The sequence below is a fragment of the Hordeum vulgare genome, chromosome 1H (genome assembly GCF_904849725.1).
Source record: "Hordeum vulgare subsp. vulgare chromosome 1H, MorexV3_pseudomolecules_assembly, whole genome shotgun sequence".
Classification (NCBI taxonomy): domain Eukaryota; kingdom Viridiplantae; phylum Streptophyta; class Magnoliopsida; order Poales; family Poaceae; genus Hordeum; species Hordeum vulgare.
In genome coordinates, this window is record NC_058518.1 from 465,767,970 (window position 1) to 465,792,685 (window position 24,716).

Sequence of the window (24,716 nt, forward strand, 5' to 3'; positions counted from 1 at the left end):
ATGCTACCATCGTCCTAAGCAAAATAAGATGCATAAAAGGATTAACATCACATGCATATCGTATTAGTGACATGATATGGCCATCATCACCTTGTGCTTTTGATCTCCATCTCCAAAGCACCGACATGATCTCTATCGACACCGGCATGACACCATGACCTCCATCATCATGATCTCCATCATCGTGTCCCATTGAGGTTGTCGCGCCAACTATGCTTCTACCACTATTGCTAACTCATAGCGATCAAGTAAAGCAAAAAAAGGCACAAATAATTAAAGACAACCCTGTGGTTCCTGCCGATTGTCGTACTCATCGACATGCAAGTCGTGATAATCTATACAAAACATGATCATCTCATACATCACATATATCTCATCATTTTCTTGGCCATATCATATCACAACATACCCTGCAAAAACAAGTTAGACGTCCTCTACTTTGTTGTTCCAGGTTTTACGTGGGTGATATGGGTGACTAGCAAGAACCGTTCTTACCTACGCAAAAAACACATTGGTGATATTCAAGTTTCTATTTAGCCTTCTACAAGGACCGCCTCTGTCGAATCCGATTCAACTAAAGTGGGAGAGACACACACCTGCCAGTCATCTATATGCAACAAGTTGCATGTGAGTCGATGGAACCGGTCTCTCATACGTGCACGAGTAAGGTTGGTCCAGGCCACTTCATCCCACAATACCGCCGAATCAAAATAAGGCTACGGAAGTAAGCAATCTGAACATCAATGCCCATAAACTCTTCTGTGTTCTACTCGTGCATGCTATCTACGCATAAACCTAGCTCATGATGCCACTGTTGGGGAACGTTGCATGGAAAATAAAAAATTTCCTATGCTCAGCAAGATCAATCTATGGAGACTAACATCTATGAGAACGGGAGTGCATCAACATACCATTGTAGATCGCTCAGAAAAAGCATTGAGAAATGCGGTTGATGTAGTCGAACATCTTCGCGATCCAATCACGACCCGTCCCGCTATCCGATCATGAACGTCCCGATCAAGTGCCGAACGGACGACACCTCCGCCTTCAGCACACGTGCAGCTCGATGACGCCTTCACCTCCTTGATCCGATGAGTGATGGTGAAGTAGAGGTTGAGTTCTCCGGCAGCAAGACGGTGTGGTGGCACTGGTGGTGGTGCGATCTCGGCAGGGCTTCACCAAGTGTTGCAACGATCGCGACGGAGGAGAAGTACTACTACTACAAGAGAGAGGTAGGGTTCCACCGTGGCTTATGGTGCGGCTGCCGTCTCTCTCCTCTCATATATATAGGAGAGAGGGTGGGGCGGGCAACACTAGGGTTGCGCCTAAGAGGTGGGGCGGCGGCCAAGGGTGGCTTGGCCCCCCAAGTTAGGGCGGCCGGTCCCCTAGGGTTTGCCCCCGCCTACACCTTCGGCCGCATGGGCCTAGTTGGGAGGGGCGCCTATGTTGGGTAACGTAGCATAAATTCGAAATTTTTCCTACGCATATTCAGATCTTCCTATGGAGAGACCAGCAATGAGAGAGGGGTAAGAGCATCTTCATACCTTTGAAGATCGCTAAGCGGAAGCGTTGCTAGAACGCGGTTGATGGAGTCGTACTCGCAGCGATTCAGATCGCGGTGTGATTCGGATCTAGTGCCGAACTACGGCACCTTCGCGTTCAAAACACGTGCAGCCCGGTGACGTCTCCCGCACCTTGATCCAGCAAGAAGGAGGGAGAGGTTGGGGAATAACTCCAGCAGCACGACGGCGTGGTGTCGATGAAGAGACGATGTCTCCCGGCAGGGCTTCGCCAAGCACCGGCAGAGAGGAGGAGAAAGAAGGGCAGGGCTGCGCCGAGAGAGAGGGAAAAGTCTATCTCCCAATGGCCAAAAGTGCCCACTATATATACGGGGAGGGGAGAGGGGGTGCCACACCTAGGGTTCCCACCCTAGGTTGTGCGGCAGCCCCCCAGATGGGAGGTGCGGCGGCTAGAGGGGGCAGGAGGGATTTGCCCCCTCCCCCCTTTTTTCTCTCCCCTGCGCATTGGGCTGAGTGAGGAGGCGCACCAGCCCACCTAGGGGCTGGTTCCCACCCCCACTTGGCCCATCTTACCTCCCGGGGTCGTTGCCCCCCTTCGGTGGACCCCCGGGGCCACCTCCGGTGGTCCCGGTACGTTACCGGTGATGCCCGAAACACTTCCGGTGTCCGAAACCATCCGTCATGTATATCAATCTTTACCTCCAGACCATTCTGGAGCTCCTCGTGACATCTGGGATCTCATCCGGGACTCCGAAAAACTTTCGATAACATCGTATAACAATTCCCTATAACCCTAGCGTCATCGAACCTTAAGTGTCTAGACCCTACGGGTTCGGGAGACAGGCAGACATGACCGAGACACCTCTCCGGCCAATAACCATCAGTGGGGTATGGATACCCATGGTGGCTCCCACTTGCTCCACGATGATCTCATCGGATGAACCACGATGTCAAGGATTCAATCAATCCCGTATACAATTCCCTTTGTTTGTCGGTATAGAACTTGCCCGAGATCCGATCGTCGGTATACCTATACCTTGTTCAATCTCGTTACCGATAAGTCTCTTTACTCGTTACGTAGGACGTCATCGTGTGATTAACTCCTTAGTCACATTGAGCTCATGATGATGTTCTACCGAGTGGGCCCAGAGATACCTCTCCGTCACACGGAGTGACAAATCCCGATCTCGATTCGTACCAACCCAACAGACACTTTCAGAGGTACCCGTAGTGCACCTTTATAGTCACCCAGTTACGTTGTGACGTTTGATACATCCAAAGCACTCCTACGGTATCCGGGAGTTGCACAATCTCACGTCGAAGGAAAAGACACTTGACATTAGAAAAGCTTTAGCATACGAACAACACGATCTAGTGCTATGCTTAGGATTGGGTCTTGTCCATCACATCATTCTCCCAATGATGTGATCCGTTATCAATGACATCTAATGCCCATGATTAGGAAGCCATGATCATCTATTGACTAACAAGCTAGCCAACTAGAGGCTTGCTAGGGACACTTTGTGATCTATTTATTCACACATGTATTACTGTTTCCCGTTAATACAATTATAGCATGAACAATAGACGATTATCATGAACAAGGAAATATGATAATAACCATTTTATTATTGCCTCTAGGGCATATTTCCAACAGTCTCCCACTTGCACTAGAGTCAATAATCTAGTTACATTGTGATGTCTCGAACACCCATAGCATTATGGTGCTGATCATGTTTTGCTCGTGGAAGAGGTTTAGTCAACGGGTCTGCAACATTCAGATCCGTGTGTACTTTACAAATATCTATCACTCCACTTTGGACATGGTCCTGGATGGAGTTGTAGCGGCGTTTGATGTGCTTCGTCTTCCGGTGAAACCTAGGCTCCTTGGCTATGGCAATGGCCCCAGTGTTATCACAGAAGAGTGTCATTCGACCCGACACGCTTGGAACCACTCCAAGGTCGGTGATGAGCTCCTTCATCCAAATTCCTTCATGAGTTGCTTCTCAAGCATCTATGTACTCCGCTTCACATGTAGATGCTGCCACGACTTCTTGCTTGCTGCTGCACCAGCTCACTGCCCCACCATTCAACACATATACGTATCCGGTCTGTGGCTTAGAGTCATCCGGATCTGTGTCGAAGCTAGCGTCGATGTAACCCTTTACGACGAGCTCTTCGTCACCTCCATAAACGAGAAACATTTCCTTAGTCCTTTTCAGGTACTTAAGGATATTCTTGACCGCTGTCCGGTGTTCCATGTCGGGATCACTTTGGTACCTCCCTACCAAACTTATGGCAAGGTTTATATCAGGTCTGGTACACAACATGGCATACATAAGAGAGCCTACGGCTGAAGCGTAGGGGACTGAACTCATCTTCTCTCTATCTGCTGCCGTGGTCGACGACTCAGTCTTACTCAATTTCATACCTTGCAAAACTGGCAAGAACCCTTTCTTTGAGTTTTCCATATTGAACTTCTTCAGTATCTTGTCAATGTATGTACTTTGCGAAAGACCTATGAGGCGTCTCGATCTATCTCTATAGATCTTGATGCCTAATATGTATGCAGCTTCTCCAAGGTCCTTCATTGAAAAACTCTTGTTCAAATAGGCCTTTATGCTCTCCAACATTTCTGTATTGTTCCCCATCAATAATATGTCATCCACATACAGTATGAGGAAAGCTACAGAGCTCCCACTCACTTTCTTGTACAGACAGGCTTCTCCGTAAAACTATATGAACCCAAACGCTTTAATCACCTCATTAAAGCGAATGTTCCAACTCCGAGATGCTTGCACCAGTCCATAGATGGAGCGCTGGATCTTGCACACTTTGTTAGCACCCTTAGGGTCGACAAAACCTTCTGGTTGCATCATATACAACTCTTCCTTAAGGTTCCCGTTAAGGAACGCTGTTTTGACGTCCATTTGCCAAATTTCATAATCATAAAAGGCGGCAATCGCTAACATGATTCAGACTGATTTCAGCTTCGCTACATAAACCCTTTGCGACAAGTCGAGCTTTATAAACGGTTACATTACCGTTTGCATCAGTCTTCTTCTTGAAGATCCATTTGTTTTCTATGGCTCACCGGTCATCGGGCAAGTCCACCAAAGTCCATACTTCGTTCTCATACATGGATCCTATCTCGGATTTCATAGCTTCAAGCCATTTGTTGGAATCCTGGCCCGCCATCGCTTCTTCATAGTTCGAAGGTTCACCGTTGTCTAACAACATGATTTCCATCATAGGGTTGCCGTACCACTCTGGTGCGGAGCGTGCCCTCGTGGACCTTCGCGGTTCAGTAGTAACTTGATCTGAAGCTTCATGATCATTATCATTAGCTTCCTCTTCAGTTGGTGTAGGCGCCACAGGAACCACTTCCCGCGCTGCGTTACTATCCTGTTCGAGAGGGGGTGTAATTAACTCATCAAGTTCTACCTTCCTCCCACTTACTTCTTTCGAGAGAAACTCTTTCTCTAGAAAGGATCCGTTCTTGGCAACAAAGGTTTTACCTTCGGATCTAAGATAGAAGGTATACCCAATAGTTTCCTTAGGGTATCCTATGAATACACATTTCTCCGCTTTGGGTTTGAGCTTTTCTGGTTGAAGTTTCTTCACATAAGCATCGCAGCCCCAAACTTTAAGAAACGACAACTTAGGTTTCTTGCCAAACCATAGTTCATACGGTGTCGTCTCAACGGATTTAGACGGTGCCCTATTTAAAGTGAATGATGCAGTTTCTAATGCGTATCCCCAAAATGATAGCGGTAAGTCGGTAAGAGACATCATAGATCGTACCATATCTAATAAAGTGCGATTACGACGTTCAGACACTCCATTGCGTTGCGGTGTGCCAGGCGGCGTCAGTTGTGAAACGATTCCACACTTCCTTAGGTGTGTGCCAAACTCGTGACTCAAATATTCTCCTCCACGATCAGATCGTAGACATTTAATTTTTCTGTCATGTTGATTCTCAACCTCACTCTGAAATTCCTTGAACTTTTCAAACGTCTCAGATTTGTGCTTCATCAAGTAGATATACCCATACCTACTCAAATCATCGGTGAGAGTGAGAACATAATGATAGCCACCGCGAGCTTCAACGTTCATTGGACCACACACATCAGTATGTATTATTTCCAATAAGTCGGTTGCTCTCTCCATTATTCCTGAGAATGGAGTCTTAGTCATCTTGCCCATGAGGCACGGTTCGCATGTGTCAAATGATTCAAAGTCAAGAGACTCTAATAGTCCATCAGTATGGAGCTTCTTCATGCGCTTAACGCCGATATGACCAAGGCGGCAGTGCCACAAGTATGTGGGACTATAATTATCAACTTTACATCTTTTGGTACTCACACTATGAATATGCGTAACATCACGATCGAGATTCATCAAGAATAAACCATTCACCAGCGGAGCATGACCATAAAACATATCACTCATATAAATAGAACAACCATTATTCTCTGACTTAAATGAGTAGCCGTCTCGCATCAAGCAAGACCTTGATACAATGTCATGCTTAAAGCTGGTACTAAATAACAATTATTAAGGTTTAAAACTAATCCCAACGGTAGATGTAGAGGTAGCGTGCCGACGGCGATCACATCAACCTTGGAACCATTCCTGACGCGCATCGTCACCTCGTCCTTGGCCAGTCTCCACTTATTCCGCAGTTCCTGCTTTGAGTTGCAAATGTGAGCAACAACACCGGTATCAAATACCCAGGAGCTACTACGAGCGGTGGTAAGGTACACATAAATAACATGTATATCACATATACCTTTAACGTTGCCGGCCTTCTTGTCCGCTAAGTATTTGGGGCAGTTTCGCTTCCAGTGACCCTTTCACTTGCAATAGAAGCACTCAGTCTCAGGCTTGGGTCCATTATTTTTCTTCTTCCCGGCATCTGGCTTATCGGGCGCGGCAACAACTTTGCTGTCTTTCTTGAAGTTCTTCTTACCCTTGCCCTACTTGAAACTAGTGGTCTTGTTGGCCATCAACACTTGATGCTCTTTCTTGATTTCTACTTCTGCAGGCTTGAGCATCGAGTACAACTCGGGAATGGTCTTCTCAATCCCTCGCATGTTGTAGTTAAGCACAAAGCCTTTGTAGCTTGGTGGGAGAGACTGGAGGATTCTGTCAATTATAGCATCATCCGGAAGTTCGACTCCAAGTGAAGTCAGACGACCGTGTAACCCAGACATTTTGAGTATGTGCTCACTGACAGAACTGTTTTCCTCCATCTAACAGCTAAAGAACTTGTCGGAGACTTCATATCTCTCGACACGGGCATGAGCTTGAAAAACTAGCTTCAGCTCTTGGAACATCTCATATGCTCCGTGTTGCTCAAAACGCCTTTGGAGCCCCGTTTCTAAACTGCATAACATGCCACACCTAACTAGAGAGTAGTCATCACTCCGTGTTTGCCAGACGTTCAGAATGTCCTGGGATGCTGCGGGAGCGGGAGGGTCACCTAGCGGCGCATCAAGGACATAAGCCTTTTTAGCTGCTTCAAGGATGAGCTTCAAGTTGCGAACCCAGTCTGCATAGTTGCTACCATCATCTTTCAGCTTGTTTTTCTCTAGAAATGCGTTGAAATTGAGGTTGACGTTGGCCATCTACGATATTTATAAAGACAACCTTTTAGACTAAGTTCATGACAATTAAGTTCATTTAATCATATTAAGTATGAACTCCCACTTAAATCGACATCCCTCTAGTCATCTAAGTGATACATGATCCATGTTGACTAACCCGTGTCCGATCATCACGTGAGACGGACTAGTCACCATGGTGAGCAACTTCATGCTGATCGTATTCAACCATACGACTCATGTTCGACCTTTCGGTCTCTTGTATTCGAGGTCATGTCTGTACATGCTAAGATCCTCGAGTCAACCTAGGTGTTTCGCGTGTGTAAATCTGGCTTACACCCGTTGTATGCGAACGTTAGAATCTATCACACCCGATCATCACGTGGTGCTTCGAGACAACGAACCTTCGCAACGGTGCACACTTAGGGCAATACGTTCTCGAAATTTAAAGAGGGATCATCTTATTATGCTACTGTCGTTCTAAGCAATAAGATGAAAAACATGATAAACATCACAATGCAATCATATAGTGACATGATATGGCCATTATCATCTTTGCTCTTTCGATCTCCATCTTCAGGCATCGCATGATCATCATCGTCACCGGCGTGACACCATGATCTCCATCATCGTGTCTCCGTGAAGTCGTCACGCCAACTACTACTATCACTACTACTATAGCTAACTGTTAGCAATGAAGTAAAAGTAGTAAGCACATGACGTTGCATCTCATACAATAAATTAAGACAAGTCCTATGGCTCATGCCGGTTGTCATACTCATCGACATGCAAGTCGTGAAACCTACTACAATAACATGATCATCTCATACATCATACATGCAACATCACAACTTTGGCCATATCACATCACATGTCAAACCCTGCAAAAACAAGTTAGACGTCCTCTAATTGTTGTTGCAAGTTTTACGTGGTTGATTTGGGTTTCTAGCAAGAACGCCTTCTTACCTACATGACAGCCACAACGATGATATGCCAAAGCTATTTACCCTTCATAAGGACCCTTTTCATCAAATCCAATCCGACTAGAGTAGGAGAGACAGACACCCGCTAGCCACCTTTATGCACGGTGTGCATGTCTATCGATGGAACCAGTCTCACGTAAGCGTACGTGTAAAGTCGGTCCGGGCCGCTTCATCCCACAATACCGCCGGAAAAGAATAAGACTAGTAGCGGCAAGAAAATTGACAAATCATCGCCCACAACTTTTGTGTTCTACACGTGCATAGAATCTACGCATAGAAAACCTGGCTCGGATGCCACTGTTGGGTAACGTAGCATAAATTCGAAATTTTTCCTACGCATATTCAGATCTTACTATGGAGAGACCAGCAACAAGAGAGGGGTAAGAGCATCTTCATACCTTTGAAGATCCCTAAGCGGAAGCGTTGCTAGAATGCGGTTGATGGAGTTGTACTCGTAGCGATTCAGATCGCGGTGTGATTCCGATCTAGTGCCGAACTACGGCACCTCCGCGTTCAACACACGTGCAGCCCGGTGACGCCTCCCGCACCTTGATCCAACAAGGAGGAGGGATAGGTTGGGGAAGAACTCTAGCAGCACGACGGCGTGGTGTCGGTGGAGAGACGATGTCTCCCGGCACGGCTTCGCCAAGCACCGGTAGAGAGGAGGAGAAAGAAGGGCAGGGCTGCGCCGAGAGAGAGGGAAAAGTCTATCTCCCATTGGCCAAAAGTGCCCACTATATATAGGGGGAGGGGAGAGGGGCTGCCACCCCTAGGGTTCCCACCCTAGGTGGTGCGGCAGCCCCCCCAAATGGGAGGTGCGGCGGCCAGAGGGGGGAGGAGGGGTGTGGCGCATCCCTGGTGGGCCTTAGGCCCACCTGGCTTAGGGTTTGCCCCCCCCCCTTTTCTCTCCCCTGCGCATTGGGCTGAGTGGGGAGGCGCACCAGCCCACCTAGGGGATGGTTCCCATCCCCCACTTGGCCCATCTTACCTCTCGGGGTCGTTGCCCCCCTTCAGTGGACCCCCGGGGCCACCTCCGGTGGTCCCGGTGGTCCTCGTACGTTATCGGTGATGCCCGAAACACTTTCGGTGTCCGAAACCATCCGTCCTGTATATCAATCTTTACCTCCGGACCATTCCGGAGCTCCTCGTGATGTCCGGGATCTCATCCGGGACTCCAAACAACTTTTGGTAACCTCGTATAACAATTCCCTATAACCCTAGCGTCATCGAACCTTAAGTGTGTAGACCCTACGGGTTCGGGAGACAGGCAGACATGACCGAGACACCTCTCCGGCCAATAACCATCAGCGGGGTATGGATACCCATGGTGGCTCCCACTTTCTCCACGATGATCTCATCGGATGAACCACGATGTCAAGAATTCAATCAATCCCATATACAATTCCCTTTGTCTGTCGGTATAGAACTTGCCCGAGATTCGATCGTCGGTATACCTATACCTTGTTCAATCTCGTTACCGTTAAGTCTCTTTACTCGTTCCGTAGCACGTCATCGTCTGATTAACTCCTTAGTCACATTGAGCTCATGATGATGTTCTACCGAGTGGGCCCAGAGATACCTCTCCGTCACACGGAGTGACAAATCCCGATCTCGATTCGTACCAACCCAACAGACACTTTCAGAGGTACCCGCAGTGCACCTTTATAGTCACCCAGTTACGTTGTGACGTTTGATACACCCAAAGCACTCCTACGGTATCCGGGAGTTGCACAATCTCATGGTCGAAGGAAAATACACTTGACATTAGAAATGCTTTAGCATATGAACAACACGATCTAGTGCTATGCTTAGGATTGGGTCTTGTCCATCACATCATTCTCCCAATGATGTGATCCCGTTATCAATGACATCTAATGCCCATGATCAGGAAACCATGATCATCTATTGACTAACGAGCTAGCCAACTAGAGGCTTGCTAGGGACACTTTGTGATCTATTTATTCACACATGTATTACTGTTTCCTGTTAATACAATTATAGCATGAACAATAGACGATTATCATGAACAAGGAAATATGATAATAACCATTTTATTATTGCCTATAGGGCATATTTCCAACAGCCTAGCCCACCAGGGGCTGGTGAGCACCCCTCTCAGCCCATGTGCCCCCCGAGGTGGGTGGACGCCTTCCGGTGGATCCCGGAACCCTTCCGACACCCTCGATACAATACCGGTGACGCCCAAAACTTTTCCGATTGTCAAAACGGAACTTCCCATATATCAATCTTTACCTACGGACCATTTCGAAGCTCCTCGTCATGTCTGGGATCTCATACGGGAATCAAAAAAACCTTCGGTCACCAACACAATTAGTCAACTATATCTATATCGTCACCGAACTTTAAGTGTGCACACCGTGCGGGTTCGAAAACTATGTAGACATGACCAAGACACCTCTATGGTGAATAACCAATAGAGGGACCTCGATGCCCATATTGGTTCCCACACATTCTACAAAGATATATATCGATCGAACCAACAATTTCAAGGATTCAGTTAATCCTGTATGCAGTTCCCTTTAACCATCGGTATATTACTTGCCCGAGATTCGATCGTCGGTATCTCCATACCTAGTTGAATCTCGTTACCGACAAGTCTTTTTACCCGTTCAGTAATACAAGATCCCATGACTAACTCCTTAGCCACATTGCTTGCATGCTTACTGTGATGTTGCATTACCGAGTGGGCCCCGAGATACCTCACCGTCACATGGAGTGACAAATCCCAGTCTTGATCCATGCCAACTGCACAGGCACCTTCGGAGATACCTGTAGAGCATCTTTATAGTCACCCAGTTACGTTGCGACATTTGATACACACAAGGCATTCCTTCGGTATCACTGAGTTGCATGATCTGATGGTCATAGGAACACATACATTGACATGCAGAAAGCAATATCAGTAAACTAGATATGATCAAACGCTATGCTTAAGGTTTGAGTCTACTATGTGTTATGATCCGGCAACCCCGGAGTGACAATAACCGGAACCACTCCCGGTGATGACCATAGTTTGGGGAGTTCATGTGTTCACCAAGTGCTAATGCGTTGGTCCGGTTCTTTATTAAAAGGAGAACCTTAATATCCCGTAGTATCCATTTGGACCCCGCTGCCACGGGAGGGATGGACAATAGATGTCATGCAAGTTCTTTTCCCTAAGCACGTATGACTACACACGGAATGCATGCCTACATCACATTGATGAACGGGAGCTAGCCACATATCTCTCCGTGTTATAACTATTGCATGATGAATGTCATCCAACAAATCACCGATCCATTGCCTACGAGTTTGTCCCACTGCTATTGTTACTTGTTGCTGCTGTTACTTGCTTTGCTCTCCTGTTGTTACTACTATTGTTGCTACTGTTACTTGCTTTGTCCTGCTGCTGCTGCCACTACTATTGCTACTACTGTTACTTGCTGTTGATGTTACTTGCTACTGCTGCTACTTGCTACTGCTGTCACTATTGATGTTCCTTGCCATTGCTGTTACTCGTTACACTGCTACTACCTGCTACAATACTTTACTGGCGCCATTGATACTTCAGTTAGGAATAATCTGCCGTCAACAGATTCTTTCCTAGCATCGTTGCTATCATACTACCTTTGCTGCTTATATCCTGCTTGCAGATACTAATCTTTCAGGTGTGGTTGAGCCGACAACTCAACTGCTAATACTGGAGAATATCCTTTCACTCCCATCGTGTCGAACCAACAAATTTGGGTTGAATACTCTACCCTCGAAAACTGTTGCGATCCCACACGCTGGTGGGCCATTGCTAGACAATTGCTAATTGTTGAGCAACTGGAAGCAGCCCCCACCTACCCCTTCGGACACATGGGCCTAGTTGGGAGAGGCGCCTAGCCCTCCAGGGGCTGGTGCGCACCCCTCTCAGCCCATGTCCCCCTCCCCCCGAGGTGGGTGTACCCTTTCCGGTGGATCTCGGAACCCTTCCGCCATCCCCGATACAATACCGGTGATGCCCAAAACTTTTCAGGTTGTCAAAACGGAATTCCCATATATCAATCTTCACCTCCGGACCATGCAGAAGCTCCTCGTCATGTCTGGGATCTCATTCGGACTCCGAAGAACCTTCGGACACCAACACAATAACTCAACTGTATCTATATCGTCACCGAACGTTAAGTGTGCAGACCATGTGGGTTCGAGAACTATGTAGACATGACCAAGGCACCTCTATGGTCAATAACCAATAGGGGGCTTGGTTGCCCATATTGGTTGCCACACATTCTGCGAAGATCTATATCGATCGAACCAACGATTTCAAAGATTCAGTTAATCATGTATCCAGTTCCCTTTGATGCAATCATCGTTATCTCCATACCTAGTTCAATCTCGTTACCGGCAAGTCTCTTTGCCTGTTCCATAATACAAGATCCCGTGACTAACTCCTTAGCCACATTGTTTGCAAGCTTACTGTGATATTGTATTACCGAGTGGGCCCCGAGATACCCCTCCTTCACACGGAGTGACAAATCCGAGTCTTGATCCATGCCAATTGCACAGACACCTTCGGAGATACCTATAGATCATCTTTAGAGTCACCCAATTACGTTGCTATGTTTGATACACACAAGGCATTCCTCGGGTGTCACTGAGTTGCATGATCTCATGATCACATGAATAGATACATTGACATGCAGGAAGCAATATCAGTAAACTCGATACGATCAAACGTTATGCTTAAGGTTTGGGTCTTGTCCATCACATCATTCTCCTAATGATGTGACCACTTATCAAATGACAACTTATGTCTATGGCTAGGAAACCTTAGTCATCTTTGATCAACGAGCTAGTCTATTAGAGGCATACTACGGACACTTTGTTGTCTATGTACCGAGATATGTATCTTACTTTCCAATCAATACAATTATAGCATGTATAATAAACGATTACCATGAACAAGGAAGTATAATAATAACCACTTTATTATTGCCTCTAGGGCATATTTCCGACACAATGCATATTTATATGTACAATCGTATACACAGTTTTATTGAACCGAAGTAACAAGCAATCACGCACTACAAATGGCTTATTTACCTATAGAAAACGAAAACGATCAAAATTACCCGACCGATTTCTCACGGGTGCAAGCCACCTATGACGCGTGCCACACGTCACGTGCAGGCTAGCTCACCCCATCCTTATCTCTTTCCTCCACAAGTCTGAGCCACCCGTTCCTTTTTCTCCTTTTCTTCTTCCTTCGAGCACATAGCAAAACGTACCAACACCATTGCCCGTCGCCGAGAGGACGCTGCTACCATGGCCGGCGACTCAGCTGCGTTGCAGCAGGCGATGCGAGACGATGTCGCGGTCACGTCGATGGCGAAGCTGCGTTGGAGCAGGAGCTGCTACGAGCTGCTGCCATGGTCGGCGGTAGAGATGCGCTGCAATAGGAGATTGTATGAGGACACTGCTACACGGCGACGATGAAGCTGCGTTGCAGCAGTACAGAGCTCAGAGCTGCTGCCAGGGCCGGTGGTGGAGTTGCATCGCAACACGCAACACTGCAATGAAGCTTCGCTGAGGCGTCAACGAAGCTTCGTGGGAGCTCCAATGAAGCTTTGCCGGGGCGTCTCGATGTTGCGCGCAAGCTTTTGTCGCCGCCCCGGTGGCTCCCGGTACCACAATGCAGCCGCCGACGACCCAAGGTGCCACCGGGGATTGCTGCATTGTTCTGCATGAGATGTTGTTGTTGTCCATCAGGTGAATGAGGATTAGAGAAGAAAGCATCAGGTAGATGGGGAGTAGAGAAGAAAGCATGAGGTGGATGGGCATTAGAAAATCACTGTATTGCCGTGATCGAATGATCATCAACGCCGCATCGAACGCCTGACTAGGTGGATGATTTCCTAGCCTGATTTGTAGCAGCCGTCATAGAAAAAACAGTGTTTACCAACAACATTTGTTTGCCAACATAATTGTAAATCATCATCACACCAGCAGAGTGACTAATGCAAGCCTGGTGCCATGCAATGCATGACCCCACTAAACACAAAGATTTGCACAAGTGCAGCAGCCTGGATTGATCGACACTATACTTGAAAAAAAAAAGCTTTTACAAACAAACTCCATGGGCAACAAGCCAACAAGCATAGAGAAACACCCACGGCACTGGCAGTCTCTCCCCCCAGAAAAGAAAAAGAAAGAAGAAAGAAGAAAGAAGAAAGAAGAAAAGCAAGCACGGCAGGCCAAATCACGTGCCCTCTCCAGTTCTAACTAGACCGTGCCAAAAGGCGGTTGGAAAACTCCACGAGGCCACGACCCACCCCCCACCTCCGCCCCTTTCCCATAAACCCCCCCGCCCCGCCCGCAATTTACCAACCCATCATTATCTCGTTTCCTTCGATCTCTCTCTTCTCTTCTCCTCTCTTGAGCTCCCCCTGTCGACTCCCAACTCCCCCGAGGTCTCAGGTCTCACGCCGCCGGCCGCCGCCCTCCCCGCCGCGTTGCTCCCCGCCGACCCTCCCGCGAGATCCACAGAGTGCCGCCACTCAGCCTCCCGCATCTCCCCTGCCGGAGGAGCGGACCCAAATTGGCGCGTCTCCCTCTGGCTCGCGCCGTCACCTGCTCCTGCCAAGCGGCGATCCCTCCCCGCGGACGCGGCGGGCCGAGGCGTGATGTGCGGATCGGAGCATGGACGTGATCGCCTCGCCCAGTAGAAGCTGCAGCAGCCGTCGTGGGAGCAGGTTTCGCGCGGTCTACTGCCATGACGATCTACCTAGCTCGGGAGGCTTCCAAGGTCTCGTCTCCGCTTGATTCCGCGATGCCTTCCGCCCGCCTCTACCGCAAGTTTTTTCCTTTTTCTTTTTAGGAGTAGCTGTGAGGATTTACAAATCCTTGTTATGGGCTTGTGCAGGTATGGAGGAAGGTGTGCGCGGAGACGACGACCGAGCTGCCGCTGCTTCGCGAGAAGTGGCCGCTACTCCTCGCTGGGATTGTGTTCCAGGTGAGCCCCCTGATCCAGTATCCCACCCAGCCTCCGGTCGTGTGTGTGAACTTATTAGTTTTGTTATGGCTAGTGCCGCGCGTTTCAGTATTTAATGGCTTGTAAATGTGGCCGCTTGTCATAACAAATTTGCCCCTTTTGGCAACTTTTCATGCATCATCTTATTATTAGACCTGTTTTTTCCCACAACTTGGGACGACCTTAGGTTTGCAGGTTGTTAAGTATTTGCAGTAGCGTTTCCTGTTGTAGATTGGACTGCATTCTAGCAGTTTTGCTGATCGGCAGAAACCTAGAGATGATGAAATTTCTCTGTGGAAACTGTTCTGCACCCACACACATGCCCTGTTTGGAGGAAATATGCGTTGAAAACATTCCCCTTTTTACTGTTTAGTTTGAATCACTAATAAAGCTCGTGGTTTTATCTGCCTCTTGTTCTTTAAGAAACAAACGGCAGAAAAACCACCAATGTGTGCTTGACACCCCCGGTAGGCCCCCTCAAGGGGGACGGACACCAACTGGAATGGAAGGTCAGTCAAAGGAATAAGTCTATAGAATTCTGTTTAGTCCCTTCCATATCCAGGTGGTGAGGAGGAGAGGAGGCATCTCTGATAGTTTGTCGCTTGTGTGTATGGCGGGAATAACTGATCATTGAGTGGTATAATGAGCGCGGGTAAGCATTTTATTCAAATGTTTGTCGTGCTGGAGCAGCATTCGTATGCGATTTATGTCGTGATGTAGGAATGAATTGTCGTCGCGTGCATCGGCTTGTAACTTATATGCATGGATATCATTCTATTTGTCGACTTGTTGTCCTTTCTAGGACATCAAATATATTCTCGTTATCCTGATTTCAAAATTAATATAGATTTATGTTTCTGTTAAAAGCATATCTCACTTGCCAGCAAATTATACATAGAAAATTAATCTTGCTCTTTGCGCTGTGAGTTCTTCATTCGGCGTTACCTTCTTCTCTGTGATATCATTCGTCAAACTCTCCTTTAGTATCAGGTCAACTTTTGCTGGTGTGTTCACAAGCTGCATATGTCTGCCAGAACCAGAGTCCTGTCAAGTAACTTGCCTTGCGCATGCTTGGACTAACACAATTCCCAGTTGTTAATATTGTTTCTTCATGTATCACCTTTTCCTTTTTTTTACCGTGATGGTCATTTCCTGATTGTTCACTTCAAAAGTTTCTTCATTTTAGTTACCTACGATCACTTGCACTGTTGTGCTTGATACGTAGTTGATTAATGTATTGCTTGGATATTCATACAATACTGTTCTTTATAATTAGTATATTCATGGGCTGGCTGCTCGAGGAGTGCATTACTTGCATCGGCCTGGACCACTGCTCCAGGACCTGGGATTTATGGCCCTTCCAGTACGTGGATTTCTATATCTTTAGTGTTTTCAATATGTCTATTAAGTTGATATAATTTTCATTACAGCATTTGGCTACTGCTTTGTTGTAGGAGCTTGGACAAGACAGAAATTACATTAGTGAATGCACATTTGTTTTCATCTTCTTCTCCTTTTTTCTGGTAGGTAATTCATATTCTCTACTGCGTACTCCCTCCGTCCCGAATTACTTGTCTTAGATTTGTCTAGATACGGATGTAATACTTCTTTTGACTACCTACACCTACCTTATATCTATGTATTCCCATGGGTTCGTTCTTGCTGTATGTTCAGTAAATAGTTCATTACACATAACCTGAAAAACAGTAGACTAGTCAGATGTTATTTCTTCATTTTGACATATATGATGCCAGCAAAAAGTAAACATTAAGTGTTGTTTGATGTCCTACTTGACCGTGTCATCTGTAGTTCCTCCTTATTTTAGGCTTGTATGATGAATTTCTCCTGTTTTTCAACGATGCTGATGCTGCTGATCTAGCTGGCTGTTACAAGTATCATGACATTATCTTTGTATATGCAGTGGACCTTTCATCCTTTCATTTATCATAGCAAACGCTTCTACACCATCCTAATCTGGCGCAGGGTGCTCGCTTTTTTAGTTGTGAGTGCAACCTTCCTAACAAATTTATAATATTTTGCATGACCCGATAAGTTACTAAATATTGCTTCTCCAGGCTTCACAGGTTTTAAGGATCATTACATTCTATTCCACCCAGCTTCCGGGTCCAAACTATCACTGTCGTGAGGTAGCCCTTGTTTCACCTTGGCCAATTTTCGCATGCGCTCTTTCTCAGCATTACAGCCTGGAAGAGCCTCTCATTTAGTCATATATGGAGTCATCTATAGCTTTGTATTTATAGGGCTCAACTATGGCCACTCTTCCACCACCCAATAATGTGCTTGAAGTGCTCCTGATTAATTGTAAGTTCCTTTCCATCATTGGTTTGACATTTTGTGCAAGTTTCTCTGACTGACCGTCCGGAACTTTGTGTTATTCATTGCAGTTCCCCGTGGAGTAAATCTTGGCTGTGGTGATCTTATATTCTCATCCCATATGATTTTCACTCTTGTTTTCGTTCGAACATATCACAAATATGGCTCAAAAAGGTTATTGTCGTACCCATACTTGGCTTGAAATTTATGAAGCTCTGTCTGGTGGTGGGTATGCCCGAATTAGAATTGAAGTGTTTAACCTTGTATTGCAGGTTTATTAAGCTCCTTGCCTGGATAATGGCTATAATTCAAAGTCTTCTCATCATTGCTGCTCGCAAGCATTACACCGTCGATGTTGTTGTTGCTTGGTATAGTAGCTTCCGTTTTGCCTGTCAGTTATTTCTTTGGTTACTACCTGTTTTCTGATAGTTACTTTTCCTCACAGGTATGCCGTTAATCTAGTTGTGTTCTTTGTGGACAACAAGCTCCCAGGTACGGTTTTTATGTCACATACTACCTCCCTTCCGGTTTGTCAGGCGTGCGTGTACCTCTAGGTCATCAGTTTGAGCAATGACATATGAATTGTATACCATTGGATTAGTAGTTGAATGCAGTTTCTTATGGTATACTCTTTGTGAAATACAAGTTGTATTACATTGGTCATCAAAAATTGACAGTCTAGGGATTACGAACCGGAAAAGCAGATTTGTTTTGATTTTCTGTGTGTGGGCACTTTTGTAACGATCTTTGTGGATATCCTTTGCAGAAATGCCGGACCGTACAAACGGATCGCCCTTGATTCCGCTGAGCACCAAAGATAAAGACGGCAGGTTGAAGGATGAGAAGGACGTGAGGCTCAAGGATGAGTTCCATAAGTTGTTGAACGGAAACCATGGGGATCCCACCGATCGGGTATGGCACTAGCTCTCAGCAGTGAACTCTTTGACCTGTTGATCTTTGATCTGTTTGAGCTCGTACCCATCGAGGAGGCACGCCGGACTGCCTGTAGTACTCCACAGACATACGTTGTGGTTTTGCTGACACCTTGGCTGACGCTTGTGCCTCTGGCCGTTTCAGCGACAGCGGGTGCAGATGAACGGGAGGCACCCCGAGGAGGACATGCTCTCCGACGCCACGCCCAACGGCGCGTGACGGGGAGTTGAGTTTTTCGTCTTGGCGCGCCCAAGGAGAATCCTGTGGGCGATGGCCTTTTTTCTCTTTGTGTATCGGTGCTGAAACCGAACAAGACAGACGCCCACCATCCCTTCCTTATTGCGATGGCCTTCCTTTGAACAAAAGATATGTGGATGTGGATGTGGGTGTAAATGTATATATCGACCTGCTTAATTCTATGATGAATCTATCCATCCATTGACGTCCGCATTCATAATTTCACATCTATTTCTTTCTCGTTCGGCACCTCCTGCCTGGGCTTGTTGCGCCATGCGTGGCGTGGCGTGGTCGGATGATGAGCTCCTTCTGTTTGTGCCGCGCACGGCGACGACGTAAGCGGCGGCATGGGCGCGGGCGCGGGTGCTGCGCATGTGATGGATGCGTGCTACTTAGTAGCAGCAGCAGTAGCGTGTGGCCGCGAAAGCCGTGCAGCGGCATCGAGTGCGCCGCGCGGCAGCTCGCCCGCCCAGGCCACCATCCATATCGGGGTTTGCGTGCGATTTCCTTCCTTCCCTCCCTCTGCCTTGGGCCCGAGAATTTCACCGTTCTGTGTTTGGGGAAAGGGACCGCGACCATGAAGCAATATTTCCGCCAGATGACAATCTTTGATTATTGTGGGAAAATACGGAGTAGAAGTGGGACGGGGACAAGGCGCCTATAGAGGAACAAGTCTGCATTCGCGCGCATCGTTTCAAAATTCCCACCGATTCGTTGCATTTATAGCTGGCCCTGCTCGCACCACAGCACGCTCTACGTACCGTGACTGCACCTGCCTGCATTTGCACCGTCCAAATTGTGCTAGTGTGGTCACCCATGCATATTGGTCCAGCACTTGCAAGCAAGTAAATGCAGCAGCCAAACATATAGCACAAGCGTTGAAGAAACAAACACAAGTTTCCCCAGCAACGTTTCCATGTGCAGACACAAGAGCTCAAGCGTCTCAAAAACATTTTCTCTTCATTATTCGGAACCTGAGCTGGCAGTGGGGTTTCTCTTCCTGCTAAGCACAGCTACCACCTCATCCTGTTTATCAGGATTATAAACACTGGATGGAAGGCATAAAACAAAATCTGCACATATCACACCAACTCACAAGGCGAAAACGGCCAAGCTAAAGGAAACGACGACACTAACATAAAACATGTCCTTCAAACCTAAAACAATCCCGGAACAACACACCTTCTCTTCTTCGCTGTTTGCTACCTTCACCCAAATTCATGAACGGCGGCAGATCTTCATCAGGGCTTCTTTCGTACCGGATCCTGATCCAGAGAAACTTAAGGCCGTCGCGCCCCACATACACACTCATTTGTACCTCTTCACTGCTTAATAACTTCACCTCATCCCGCTCTCCAGATTTGCTGAATCTGACCCACATGTTTGCCTCAATGGCCCTGTGGCTTTTATTGAGGGGCCATTGGCTGCGAGAACTCACCCCGGGACATTGAAGTGGAAGAGCCATGAGATGACGAAGGCGAAAACCATGCATGCTAGAAGGAAGTTGAGGAACCGGTGCCCTTGCCAAAACCTCCTAGTTTCGGTTGGAAATGTATGCCCGGCTGCTGCGGTAGTTGATTCATTCGACTGCTCGGTGAACTCTGGATCGCCTAAAACTACCACATTGCATGCGACTGAGCTGCAAATTTCACAGGTCCTGGGCAAAGAAAAGGAGAAAGGAATACTTTAGGTTCAGCCATCCACACTCAAAATGCACATAGTTATCTTCCTCTTTTTTTTCTTTTTTTTTTTGCACATTTACCTTTGCACTTGAAAACGAAATAATCATACAGGGTCATTCGATGTTCTTTGTTGCAGCAAAAGGTAATGAGTAGATGATGCTCTTTAACCACGCAAAAGAAAATGCTAGTAACTGTAAGAAACCTTAGGCAGATAGACTCATCATTTAGTTGCTAAATAGCTGACTGTGTTGCATGATCTGAAGTTCGGAACAATGGAATAGAAAAATCGACCAAATGAGTTTTGATGTAGTTGCGGTCGCAGAATTATGTAGCTTTCATCATAAGAAAATTGAAATCTAAACTTGCGAACTCGTATTGAAAAGTCAGCACTAGCAACTGAACCAAAACGAAATGTTAGCTAGCTTCACACGGTAGGCATTGAGTGTAATGCTTCTTTGAATGACAGCAACATTGTAGGAGTATGTTAGGTGTACACTATATGCCAATATGCTCCGAAGCAACTAGAAATGTTCCTGATGCAATATTTGGTTATGGTCTAGCTAATTTTCAATAGAACAACATCCTGTCATCTTTAAGGTTTATAATGTACAGTGAGAACTCCAACATCATGAACTGCATTGTTTGGGAAATATCCTTTATTGGCAGTTTGCATAAACTGCATGCTGAAGCTGTCACACCTAAGTAAAATTGTGAGAACAGACCAAACAGTTAATTTTCTCTTTATACGGCTCGATTCTATGACGAACAAGCACCAGCCGTTTGATAAACTTCATTTTAGTTCCTATTGGTCGATGCCTTGTACACGTAACTGATTCACTAATTCGTGAGCTAACAAAAAGCTAACCAGCCTCCCTTCATACCCCATTCCTGAACTGGAAGCTCTTATCAGTTATCACCAAGGCTCGGCGCAAAACATTATGATTCTTACCAACAGTTTAATCGAAACTTTTGTAGTGGGAGGTGACAGAATGGCACCTAATCCTACACCACCAAACAGAAACGCGTCTCTGACTAAGGCAATCTAATAAGAAACAAACTTGGTGAACGCAGCAATTCAGGAGAGCAAACTGATGGGCTTCTGTGAGAAAAACAGACCTGATGAACCAATCCTACTTTTATCCCCTCCAATGATCTCAGCATTTCGCAGTTCATACAACCCTATACCCCTACTACTAATCAAATCCAGCACTTTGCCTTTGCCTATCCATCTGCCGCCTTTCCCTTTACCAAGGTAAAGAAAGAAAGAACTAAAGAAAAGAAAACAGCAGCCCATAAGATTCCTTAACCATGTGTTCGTCCACCCAAACGCACCATCTTTCACAAAAGCCTAGTATATATTTGAAGCAAAATTGAGTTCTTTACTGTCACACTGAATAGTAGTAGTACACAAATGCCTGCAACCCTGCCTTGTGCCTAATCCAATTAACCGAACAGGAGTGGATTGGCAATTTATTCAACTTAATGCACATGGTTGGCACATTTTTAGAGTAATTGGGGATGAAAATTACTGAGCCAACGGGCTAACAGAGTAGTAGGAGCTTACTTGTTGCCTCTGATCTTGAACCAGGTCTCGGCGCACTGCTTGTGGGAGTAGGAGAGGTCGCCCTTGCAGGAGCAGCCGAGCGTGATGCCGGCGCCGGACTCGGCCGCCGCGCTCTCGAGGCCGAGGTGGCAAATGCGGCAGTTCCTCTCGGCCTTCTCGGGGTCGGGGCTGCCCTTGGCGCTCTCGGCCAGCCCGGCCTCCAGGTCGACGTCGTCCAGCGAGCACTCGGACACGCAGGACGACTTCCTGAAGTGCCCGCCGCCGGCCTCGATGTCCGCGTCGCTGTCGGCGCCGCCGCAGGAGCACCGCGAGATGCAGTCCTCGAAGGCGGCGGACTCGTGGCGCGAGTGCGAGGGCCACGACCGGTCCTCCGCGTCCGTGAAGTACTGGCTGCCCTCCTCCTCCTCCTCCTCGCCGTCGTCGTCCAGGAACTCATCACCGCGGCGCCGCTCGCCGAGCTCGATGTCTTGGACCCCGGCGGCGACTGCCGACCGCGCGCCGTCGCCGACCATCGCTCCTCCTCCTCAGACGCGGCCTGACCAAAACAAAATCCCAAGAAACGGGGGAAGCCAAGCCATCTCAGCCACCCAAAACACCAAATCACACCAAACTCGCCGGGAAACAGAAGAAAGAAAATACTCACTCCGTACCAACCAACCAGAATGCCGCCGCTCCGAATCCGGCGACGGAAACCAATCCGTGTCCAGGATAAAGACAAGATCAAGAGGCGCGCATGCAATGCGATCGCGAGGAGCGATCCGGCGGGGACTGGGCCCTCCCCCCGACTAATGCGGCGACATACGGCTGGAGCGGCGGGGTTCTCGTGAGGTTTCTTGATCCATGACCGCGGGACGGACACGCAAGGGGACAAGGGCGAGTCGGAGGCGAGGGGAATAAAGAGCGGAGGGATTGTACTGTACTGGCAGTGAGTGAGTGAGGCGAGGGGGAAAAGAGAAAGGAGAAAAGACGAGTTCTGTGCTTGTCGGGGGAGGAACAGGAGGAGGCGAGGAGGGGTTTGGTCCGTCTGGCGCTATCAGCTCACCGTCGTCTTATGGCCATGGGGGCGGGGGTGATGCTGATGGGTCTCGTGGAGAAGAGTGCAGCTCAAGATTATTGCCCTCCTCTGAATCTGTGGTGTACTGGTGAGCAGTATTTTTTCTTTTCTTGGAAACTTTTTATTTCCACGTTTTAGAACTAGATTATTGTGATTGTGTAAAAAGGTAAAGGACTATGATGCCCATCCACTCCAATCCTTACAACTTTTTTTTTCTGCTTACCACTAAAAATTATGTTGGTTAGTTTTCGATGGTGAATTGCGATTCGAGGAGCACAATGCTAAGAAATTTAGTATATTTATTCATGTGGAAGAAATGCTACACATGGGGGGCAAATCTCACGGAAAGAAATGATTTAAGTATCATCCCAAAATCCTGTAAACCAAATGAGGCCTTCTTCCCATTAATCGTTGTATACAATTCCAACCGAATATGGCGCCGATGGCATTGATGCAAAAAAAATCAACATAGCCATGCATATTAATTTCATATCTTATAATGGTCCAACGATGTTGTCTTTGTTTTGTATTATGCAATTTATGCCTCTTCTTGAAGGCATCGATGCAAAAGAAATCAACATAGCCATGCATGTTAATTTCATATCTTATAATGGTCCAACGATGTTGTCTTTGTTTTGTATTATGCAATTTATGCCTCTTCTTGAAGGCATCGATGCAAAAGAAATCAACATAGCCATGCATGTTAATTTCATATCTTATAATGGTCCAACGATGTTGTCTTTGTTTTGTATTATGCAATTTATGCCTCTTCTTGAAGGCATTGATGCAAAAGAACGGATGTGGTCTTCTTGAGGCATCAATGCCTCTTCTTGAAGGCATTGATGCAATCAACATAGCCATAGCCCATAGCTGTTAATTTCATATCTTATAATGGTCCAATCATGTTGTCTTCGCTCTGTATTATGCAATTTATGCTTAACAATTGATAAGAACGGATGTGTTCATGACAATGATGCAAAGGTCGAATGTTTCCACCTCCTTTATCGAAGAAAAATACTTCACCAAGCTCTGATGGCTGAGGCGTTAGTGCACCTATAGTATGCCACTATGGGTGCTGGTCTAGTAATGTGCTATATATTTTCCAAATTTATTGGTCCTCTTCTTATTTTGTACTCCCCCCGTTTCATAATATAAGTCTTTTTAGAGATTTTACTAGAGCACTACATACGGATGTATATAGACATACTTTAGAGTGTAGATTCACTCATTTTGCTCCGTATGTAGTCCCCTAGTGAAATCGCTTAAAAGACTTATATTTAAAAACGGAGGAAGTATTAAATTTTGACCATAAATTATACTAACAATATGCTACTGCAAGTCATATGAAATTATATCGTTGGATTTGTATATGAACAAAGTTTTTAATGATATCATATTTCCTGTGTATTACTTGTATTTTATTAGTTAAAACTATTATGAGAATATGACCCTAAATAAGCGGAGGTAGCCATGTCCCATTGCAAAGAATGCGGCTCAAATAATTGTGAAGTGATAAGGCGGAATCTGCGACGACAGAGACCACGGAAACACAACGTTAAAGAAAAATATCCATTGTGTACTCTGTCCTGCCTCATAAGATCACCAATGATTCGGCATTGTTAGTAGTAAATGCTTGAGTATTGGCTACTCCATGTCCTAGGTTAACTAGTACTCCAAATGACAAGTGTATTGGCTACTACTCTACTCTAGGTTATCAATGATCTGCCCGTTTCAGGCACAAGTTATTATACTCCCTCCGTCCCAAAATAACTGTCTTAAACTTAATAG

At 46.6% G+C, this 24,716-nt stretch overlaps 2 protein-coding genes across 3 annotated transcripts; one reads left to right on the forward strand and one right to left on the reverse strand.

The window, feature by feature from the left end:
- Window positions 1–14,479: 14,479 nt before the first annotated feature.
- LOC123445718 (phosphatidylinositol:ceramide inositolphosphotransferase-like) lies at window positions 14,480–18,833 on the forward strand. Its single transcript, XM_045122746.1, has 12 exons — window positions 14,480–14,899; window positions 15,017–15,106; window positions 16,401–16,487; window positions 16,579–16,647; window positions 17,046–17,126; window positions 17,200–17,271; window positions 17,386–17,446; window positions 17,530–17,632; window positions 17,731–17,826; window positions 17,904–17,950; window positions 18,225–18,370; window positions 18,536–18,833. Exons 1-12 carry the CDS (start codon window positions 14,867–14,869, stop codon window positions 18,608–18,610), a joined length of 960 nt encoding a protein of 319 aa, XP_044978681.1. The 5' UTR covers window positions 14,480–14,866; the 3' UTR covers window positions 18,611–18,833.
- Window positions 18,834–19,571: 738 nt separating this feature from the next.
- Window positions 19,572–22,852, reverse strand: LOC123445726. Of its 2 annotated transcripts, none has more exons than XM_045122759.1 (3): window positions 22,518–22,852; window positions 21,875–22,409; window positions 19,572–20,285 (listed from the first exon to the last, which is right to left on the reverse strand). In XM_045122759.1, exons 2-3 carry the CDS (start codon window positions 22,384–22,386, stop codon window positions 20,063–20,065), a joined length of 735 nt encoding a protein of 244 aa, XP_044978694.1. In that variant the 5' UTR covers window positions 22,387–22,409; window positions 22,518–22,852; the 3' UTR covers window positions 19,572–20,062. The 2 variants fall into 2 exon arrangements, with proteins under 2 accessions (XP_044978694.1, XP_044978703.1); XM_045122768.1 differs by having other exon boundaries at window positions 22,525–22,797.
- Window positions 22,853–24,716: the final 1,864 nt, after the last annotated feature.

What these genes read in the sequence shown, in the direction of transcription:
- LOC123445726 (XM_045122759.1), bottom strand. Translation starts at nt 22,386, where the DNA reads ATGGTCGGCGACGGCGCGCGGTCGGCAGTCGCCGCCGGGGTCCAAGAC. An exon ending in TTCAAGATCAGAGGCAACAA is followed by an intron (nt 20,286 to 21,874) that starts GTAAGCTCCTAC and finishes TTCTTTGCCCAG; the next exon opens with GACCTGTGAAATTTGCAGCT.
- LOC123445718 (XM_045122746.1), top strand. Translation starts at nt 14,867, where the DNA reads ATGACGATCTACCTAGCTCGGGAGGCTTCCAAG. An exon ending in TGGGATTTATGGCCCTTCCA is followed by an intron (nt 16,488 to 16,578) that starts GTACGTGGATTT and finishes GCTTTGTTGTAG; the next exon opens with GAGCTTGGACAAGACAGAAA. An exon ending in CAAACTATCACTGTCGTGAG is followed by an intron (nt 17,272 to 17,385) that starts GTAGCCCTTGTT and finishes TTGTATTTATAG; the next exon opens with GGCTCAACTATGGCCACTCT.